Source organism: Cyprinus carpio, chromosome A5 (genome assembly GCF_018340385.1).
Source record: "Cyprinus carpio isolate SPL01 chromosome A5, ASM1834038v1, whole genome shotgun sequence".
Lineage (NCBI taxonomy): Eukaryota > Metazoa > Chordata > Actinopteri > Cypriniformes > Cyprinidae > Cyprinus > Cyprinus carpio.
Genome location: NC_056576.1, coordinates 17,641,584 through 17,649,921, shown reverse-complemented (window position 1 = coordinate 17,649,921; position 8,338 = coordinate 17,641,584). Strand labels below are relative to the sequence as shown.

The 8,338-nt window shown below is 35.2% G+C and overlaps 1 protein-coding gene across 1 annotated transcript; it reads right to left on the bottom strand.

Moving 5' to 3' along the window:
• Positions 1-1,252: 1,252 nt before the first annotated feature.
• Positions 1,253-7,197, bottom strand: LOC109081793 (ruvB-like 2). The gene is made up of 15 exons (XM_042756032.1): positions 7,100-7,197; positions 6,371-6,425; positions 6,155-6,210; positions 5,893-6,034; positions 5,562-5,691; positions 5,075-5,141; positions 4,506-4,612; positions 4,000-4,093; positions 3,760-3,883; positions 3,528-3,622; positions 2,680-2,798; positions 2,475-2,594; positions 2,262-2,391; positions 2,044-2,158; positions 1,253-1,475 (listed from the first exon to the last, which is right to left on the bottom strand). The coding sequence occupies exons 1-15, from the start codon at positions 7,109-7,111 to the stop codon at positions 1,450-1,452; spliced, it is 1,392 nt and encodes a 463-aa protein (XP_042611966.1). The 5' UTR covers positions 7,112-7,197; the 3' UTR covers positions 1,253-1,449.
• Positions 7,198-8,338: the final 1,141 nt, after the last annotated feature.

The window sequence follows — 8,338 nt, the reverse complement described above, 5'->3', positions numbered from 1 at the left end:
CTGAAGTAATTGGACCTGGATTCAATATAGCTTTCCAGCTCTTTTCCTTCTCTCACTGCCATTTATCCTAGCATGTTAATGGGCGGTTTTGAATTACGACCTTATCTCTGGGACGCTGGAGAGGAACGGAGAACATGCACACAACCCTCTCAGACTCACAGACCTTTCCAATTTATATACCTTTGATTTAATCTAACTGCCCAGATTCATCCAAAGCTCTTTTGAGATGGCCAGCCAGTCAGTGGCGTCTACTCAATGTGTCTCCAAGGATTATCTTTTATGTTCTCTCCTCCATTTTAAAGCAGTCTGCTGTTTTGTTAGTCATGGTTCTTTTTTAACAGGCAGACACCCTTTAAATGGAAGGCTATGTTCACTCATGCGGCCTACGGAAACGTTGCTTTGTAACCTCAGACATGATGAGGACTGTGTAAGGCCCTTTTGCTAAGATTACCCCAAAGAAAAGGTCCACTGTGCGTATATTCATCACACTGTGAATGAACTGGCTTGTCTTCTACTTGGTTAGCAAAGACCAAAAATCAAAACCTCTGGGTTTCTAAATCTCACTCTGGTTTTGTTAAGTACATACAATCCTTATAAACATGTGCACACTGCCAAATTGTTGACAAATGCCATCTGAAAGTTTCAAAAGGATGTTAAAACCTTTCAAATTAGAAATGTATTAAAGGAAACTTTCTGGTACACTGGTTAAGGTGGAAAAACAGATATACATGTCCACTGTCAAGTTACAGAATATAGTACTGCTCGATATTGATTAAATACTGCCACCTAGCCAAGTACTTGTAGTACTACAACTGATCAACATCATAAGGAGACCAGAGACTTATCAAAATATAAGGTAATCTTAGCAGTATTATTGTTAACTAAAACTAAATCTAAAACTACTTAAAAATATTTTCGTTAATTAAAAATGCAGAAACAAGATAAAAAAATTAAAAAAAAAAAAAACTTAAAAATGAGAAATGCTGCCTTGGCAACTAAGCGTTATAAAATGTTTAATAACTGGTTACTAAACACACTGAAAGAGCAAAATAAAAATACAAAACATGGCCAAAGCACATAATGAAATGGACAGAAAATCTTTTTTAAAATCTAATTCAAAATAGGAATAAATTCTATAGTATATAATACTAAAATCACACTGCTTCTTACATGAACATTAGGTTCATGTATTTGAGTTCATGGTCAAATAGTTTTATTTTATCTTTTGGTTGCCATGTTAAACAGCCAAATAAGAACAATTTTTTATTCGATGCACAACATATAAAATCTAACAATACCAAGTAGCAAATAAAGAAAAAAGATGCCAAAGAAAACACTTGAGTGCATGAATACACTCAACTGCCTGAATACATCTAAGGGACAAGGTCATAAGAGTAAATGGACTTCACAGGAGCAATGAATGGAGACACCTCTTCACAGCTTCTTTCATTATGAGGTCTCCATCTGAGAGGATTCTGAAGGAAGAAATGGAGAGAGAGGAAGATGTTGTAAATTACTTTTAAATAAGCAATATCACTCAAAATTGTGCTTTTGTACTGAGCAGTAATTTGGCTGAGGGAATGAGGCTGAAATGAAATACAATAGCAAGACTGCAAGTGTAAGAACGCTTTTATACAACAGCTCTACAAATGTAAAAACGTTACATAAAAATAGTGTATAAAAGTTGATATAAAGTAACAGATTTTAGATATAAAATGGCAATTTCAGAGACAAAATGTTGTTTTTTGTGGCTCCGCAAATAAAAATAGTTCCAAAACAAGGCAAAGCAGGATCAGTTGTGGAATGCAACACAGAGCAACATGGAGTATGTCAGTATGTAATGACCACCACAAACACAGACAAGTGCTGTGAAAAGCCCCAGTGCTGTTGAGTCATATAATGTACAGCTCTTAAAGTACCATTAAAGCATGTGCTTGCTGGAAAAAAAGGCATTGTAAAGATATGACATATGGGCATGACTTATGGGCCTTTGCTGTAAGACCCCCAGGAATCAGGGGCATGAAATGCAGAGATGAATCTCACGTGTTTCATTGAAGAGGAAGGAGTCCTGGTACTCTTTCATGTACTGTGAGGATCTGGACTCATCCAGGAAGAGAGAGTAGACCCTCTTAATGTCCTCCACTTGGACTTCAGTGCCCTGTTAGAAATGAACAACCACAGTCAGACTAAAAATGCTTGTTCAACAGCTTCTTTATTGTATTTTATTGCAGCATTGGCTCTGATATGCGTGTTGGCATTACCCGGCGTTTGCGGCACACCAGGCCTGCAGTACTGATGAGCTGGATGGCATAACGGAGTGATGTCTCCAGTCCGATACGAGTTAAAACTGAGTGTGCCTCCTCACTGAGCTCAACGTCTTCCTCCTCACAGCTGTAACAAAAACACATGTATGGTGAGAAGTGACAAAAAACCCTCACAAGACTACATATTATCTAACGTCAAAAAATTCTCACCGAATCTTCAGGATCTGTCTGGTCTCTTTCTCAGTGTAAGGAGTGGTTGCAATGATCAGCAGACGGTCAAGCATGTCTATGGGAATACCATGAGGACTCTGATAATTGGTGCCTCTAATGCTGTAAGAATGAAACAACAGTGGATGAGGAGAAATGATCCACATTATCGTGATGGTAGCTGTTGATGTTGTGCTTGTATGTATACCGGGTGATGCCTCGGTTAGTGGCCATGATAAGTACAGGTGATAGATCACTCTCAAGAGCTCGATTCAGGAATGAAAAACATTCTATGTCCAGCATGTGGACCTCATCTATGAAGAGAACCTGCAACCACGAAAAAAAAGAAAGAAATAAAACTCAACATTTCCATTGCAAACAAATACTCTATATTGTATGATTTAGCTACACGGTAACAAACTCATTAAAAAAAACAAAAAAAAAAACATGATGCATATAAGATGGGTGGGATACAAAAATAAGTTGTTTTTTCTTGGTAACATCATGATTGTCAGTTTAAAATCTTGTGGCATTATAGCCTCAGAAAAGCCCTTTTTAGATCATTTTTACATAAAAAAAAGATTCACATTTAATAAGCAAATATAATTTAAAAAATATTAGAGTCATGCTAATTATTATTTGTATGCTATAATGAATTGCTGTAATGTTTTTTTTTTAGAAACAACACAGAAAAGAACACATATGTATACAAAAATGCAAAAAAGAAAGAAATAAATATACACTTATACACTTTTATTTAAATAAATTTAAATAAATTTAAACTTTTAAACAAATACTTTTTTTTGTATTTCTATACAAACTGGTTGACAATTTTACAGCATTTTATTGATTCATAACATTGGTTTTAAAAAAACATGCAGTAGAGAGTTAATTTAAAGTCACTGCACTCTTTTATTTAAAAAAATAATAATAATAGTCATTGACTGGAAGGTTTTCAAGAGTAAAAATCCCTAAAGGAAAAAGTCCACTCTCTGTTTGTGGGCTGGCTCCTCTTCTTTAAACACTTTAAAGGTCTTATTTGACTGGGCTGCTTACCCCAGGAATGATCTCAGCTTTGCCTTCCTCTCTCCACTCAGACACTTTAGCATTGATCTGTTCTCGAACCTCTGACTTAATCTCTCCTGTGTCACCTGCAGAACAGACAATCAATCATCAACTACAGTGAACACAAACATCTATGGAGAATTATTTTCATTCTGAAAAATGAATCAAGGATTTGTTTCACTGAGCATGTCATTATCTAGTAAGCTGCAAGTGTGTGACAAACCTGAAAATAAGGCCAGGAATCCCTGAGTGCGGCTGTTGATGACATCAATTTCATGGAGAGAGACCGTGTGAACAACCTCCTTCCGTTTCTGCAGTTCTCCCTCTGGACATTGCACAAACTGTGTCTGAAATAAACAGCAAAAACAGTATATATATATAAATAAATCTCTCAGGGAAAAGTGAGAGTATCTCTCATCATTGATTGATGTATTCATTTCACAGAGGAAGAGAGAATGTGTACCTGTGAGCCCATGGCGTCGTAATCTCTTGCTCGAGTAAATGACCGTCCCAGTTTGCTAATCTTCCCTGTGGCTTTATCGATGGTGATCACATCTCTGCAGAATAAGAAATATGATAATAATGTATCATCCTTTAATGATTTAAGCACTTCAAGAGCTAAAACAATGTGGTTTGGCTTAAACCTTTTTATCACTTACATTCACTCTCTCTTTATCTAAAGTGGTATATGAATATATATGTGTGTGTGTGTGTAAAGCAAATACATCATCCTTAAGATGAATAATCTTTTATCAACATTATATGTTTAAAATCAATAGTAACAACTCAAGGGCTCATTACTAGAGTTCAGATCTCACCCAAGCTCATCAAATGTTTCAGTAATTCAGTTCAGTTGTTACAGACACAATTAACAAATTTAGTGGCAGAAGATGGACTGCATTCCAGTCTGATCAATTTATTTTATACAGAGAAGTGGATTGCATATTTTTAGCTTTATAATCTACTCACCCAGCTTGTACTCTCTCTTTACCGAGGCTCTCAATCATTTTGGTCCCCAGATCATAGATGGTTTCCATCTCTGTCGTCTTCAGCGTAAGCTTCCCCACTTTTGCACCCTTGATTCAAATACAGAAGAGAGAGAAAGTGGTTCATGTCTAACTGAGTTCACTTAGGGACATCTCCTAGCTTCATATTCAGCACTATTTTGAGACCCTAGTCCTACATTCAACTTATCAACAGCTGAAAACTCATTTCTCACTTTCATAATAACGAAAAGTTAATTTCCCACCGAAGAATGATAAATATCTTTAATAATGCTTTTCAGCCAAATAGATGTATTGAACTTAGAGTGCATTTAGGAAAGTGTGCTGTGTGACAAATTTTCTCATTTGCTTCAGCTTTATGTTAAATGTTAAAATAACCATTGAAATCAAAACTGACAATTCTTCTTTTGAATACTGCAGTGTTTATTATTATTAGCCTACATACATAATTTCTGGTGCCATAAGAACAATTATAACAAACTAGAGGTTAATTTAGCGAATCTGGTCTATGGAGAGAGAAGAGCAGAGACTCACAGTTCCTGTAGCTGGTCTGTCAATCTGAATCTCTACCACCTCTCCTTCAATGATTTCAGTCTCCTCTCTGCCAGACAACAAACACAGAACATGAGCAGTCATGCTATAATCTATGAAATATTAAGTTAACTAATTGCTTTTTTTTTATTATTATAAAAAAGAAAAAGTGTAATGAATCCATAAAATCACATTAAAGGAAGTTTACAGAAAATTTTAAATCTATTAAATTTAAATCATGACACCCTTTAATTATGGCTATTTCCCATACAATAAAAGTAAACTGAAGATAAGTAGATGAGTAAACTAATCTTTAAAATACACAATCAGTAGATCATTTAATCTCCAGCTGAAGACAGCCTCCAAACCCCGATTCTTTGACAGATCATAATGTCAAAAGTGTCAATAAGCATATTACATTTTTGGAGCTTATTAATTTTTCTCAATCAAAGACTTCATGCTGCTTCACACTTCGATTGGCCTCACTCACTTTATCCTGACTCCTATGGCTTTGCGGAAGGCCTGGCTCAGAGCTTCAGTCTTGCTCATCTCCAGAGAGAAAATCTCACTCCCAGCCAAAGCGGTGAAAGGTGTGTCAGGCCCAAGAGACTGGGCAAGACCTGTACAACAAACACAACTCACTGGTCACTTTACGATGGCTGTGCAATATAAGAATAATAAAAAGAATTATTTTTGACACATACCATTACTGTGATTGTGGTCAGCTCATTCTCAAGTGCAATTTATTAAATGGTGTAAATTAATTCTCTGTTTCAAATTATAACTAATCATGTAATATATATATATATGCAAAAACACACCCATAGCAATAGCTGTCTTGCCCGTCCCAGGTTGGCCAGCAATGAGGACTGCACGCCCAGCAATCTGACCATCTTTGATCATTTCAAGGATCAGCCCGGCTGCCCTTCGAGATGCCAGCTGACCCACCATCCCCTGAGACACCTGGTGATACAGAGGCTCATCATTTGTATGTTGTTTTGTTCTAAACATACAGAGATCGATATTTAAGCCAATGCCAAGTGTGTTGTCACAGGTAAATCAATCGTGAATATTGAACATTACCTGCCGTGCCTCCAGGGAATCATCCAAGCCCAGCCCACGAATGTGAGAGTGTGCACCTGGGAGAGAAATCATGATTTATGTCACTTTATCAGCATCTTTAACTTGTTCTTGCATATTCATTCTGTAAATAAACTGAGCTATCTTGATTAAAACCTATGCTGACAGACAGATAGATACTTGCTTTCTATTGTTATTATGGGTTATTTAGTTTCTTACCAATCCTCTCAATTCGAGTGATGTCTCGCACCTCCGGAACCTTCGTGGTTGCCACCTTTCATAAATGAAAAAAATGAAATACATAAATATAAAGTGTAAAATTATGTATAATGCAAGTGTGAAAATTAAATATTTTAATGTTTCGTAGTCATCTTTATGTAATTTGATGAGTAACAGGCGTTAAGCGAGTGCGTTGCCATAGTGACACACGAGCGCAACACAGCCGGACTTTAGCAAAGCCGCAGAAATGTGTAACGTTAAACTGTAAAATACGGGAGCGTAATTTTACTATCGTGATGAAAATGTGTGGCAAATGCGCTAATAATGCAGTATATAATGCAGTTTACTTAGGGGAGTTTCATATTCCATATAAAAACAGTGAAATGCAGGCTAAAGATAACAAACACAAGCTATGGCTTTAGGCTAGTTAAAGGACAATTACTAAGAAGATTCTTAAATTCCGAATATCTGGATACAAGCCATTTTCATGAATGGACCTCAACATCTCAAAGTTCTGAATTAAAACTGAATTATTGTTGTAATAAATTGAAGCACATGTGTGCTAAAAGCGGCAAACTCACAGACGTGTTTAATGTTATTCACAAAACATTTTAAGGCTGTACAGACAGCACACAATAGTGGCAAATACATATATTATTTTGCATACAACCTGCGAGAATCGTATATTTGTCAATAATCCCGAAATAAGATGCTAAATATCAGACTTACCTGCGCTGCCATGTTTCCTCTCGTGAGGCGGGTGTATCTGAATGAATGAGTGCGCAGTGGAAATCCATCCGGGTGAAACACGTGACCTCGATCCTGCGTTCTGGATTAAACGTCTGTTCGAATGTGCGTACTGTACACTCAAAGTTAAACTTGTGATAACCGGGGCAGGGCTTAGTGCGAGCCTGGGAATTAGTTTATGTGTGGGCCCTCTACCTGTACACTACAAATGCCCTCAACTAAAACATCATGATGTAACACAAAATACACAAACATTTAAATATAATCTGAGGTACATATATAGTATAAGTAATATGTCTAGCCTAGTTAAAGTTTAGATGTATTATTAAATAGTCATTATAATACAGTAAACAGTTGAGAGATCAAAATAGCACTGAGTAAGTAAAGCCAGAGATGTATTAGTATTATAAAAATATATTATCATAGCCTATAGCCTATGTGTCCTCTTATGACAGATTCTTAAATGTAATCAATAAATTCAATCCGAATAAAAATACTGAATTTGAAAAAGGCTATTAACAATCAAATGAAATCACTATGTTAAAAATAAATAAATAAATAAATAAAAGGCTAAACATAGATATATTCTGGATGAATTATGTTCAGTTTTAATATAACTAATCTTGGTAGCATCAGTGAGAATGGATTGAAAATAATAAACCAGTCAGTAATGTTTTGACTTGTTTGTATGCTTTAATTTTTTTACTTCAACATGAGAGTTTATTTGCTTTTAACCGTCTATATTACAACTTTACAATTGGCTATTATTTCAAATTTCGTTTGAAGTACAAAACTACTTTAAAAACGTAGTATTTCATGAAAAATAAATGTGTGGGAAAAAATGTATAGTTTAATCATAAATGTAAAAATATAAATTAAAACTTATTTTTTTTTTGTTAAAAACAAAACTTATTGTTAAGCAATGCTTTCTTTCTTTCTTTCTTTCTTTCTTTCTTTCTTTCTTTCTTTCTTTCTTTCTTTCTTTCTTTCTTTCTTTCTTTCTTTCTTTCTTTCTTTCTTTCTTTTCAGTTTAAGCTAACCTAGGCTAATCATTAGAAAAATATGAGTGTAAAGGAAATAATTCTGTAAAGTTTTTTTTGTTCAAAAGCCCCATTGTTGAGTCAGATGTGATTACAACCAGCAGAGGTCCCTCTTGTAATGTCATCATAAATCATAAATTCGATTTTTCCCCAATATATCAAATAAATGATTCAACAACCA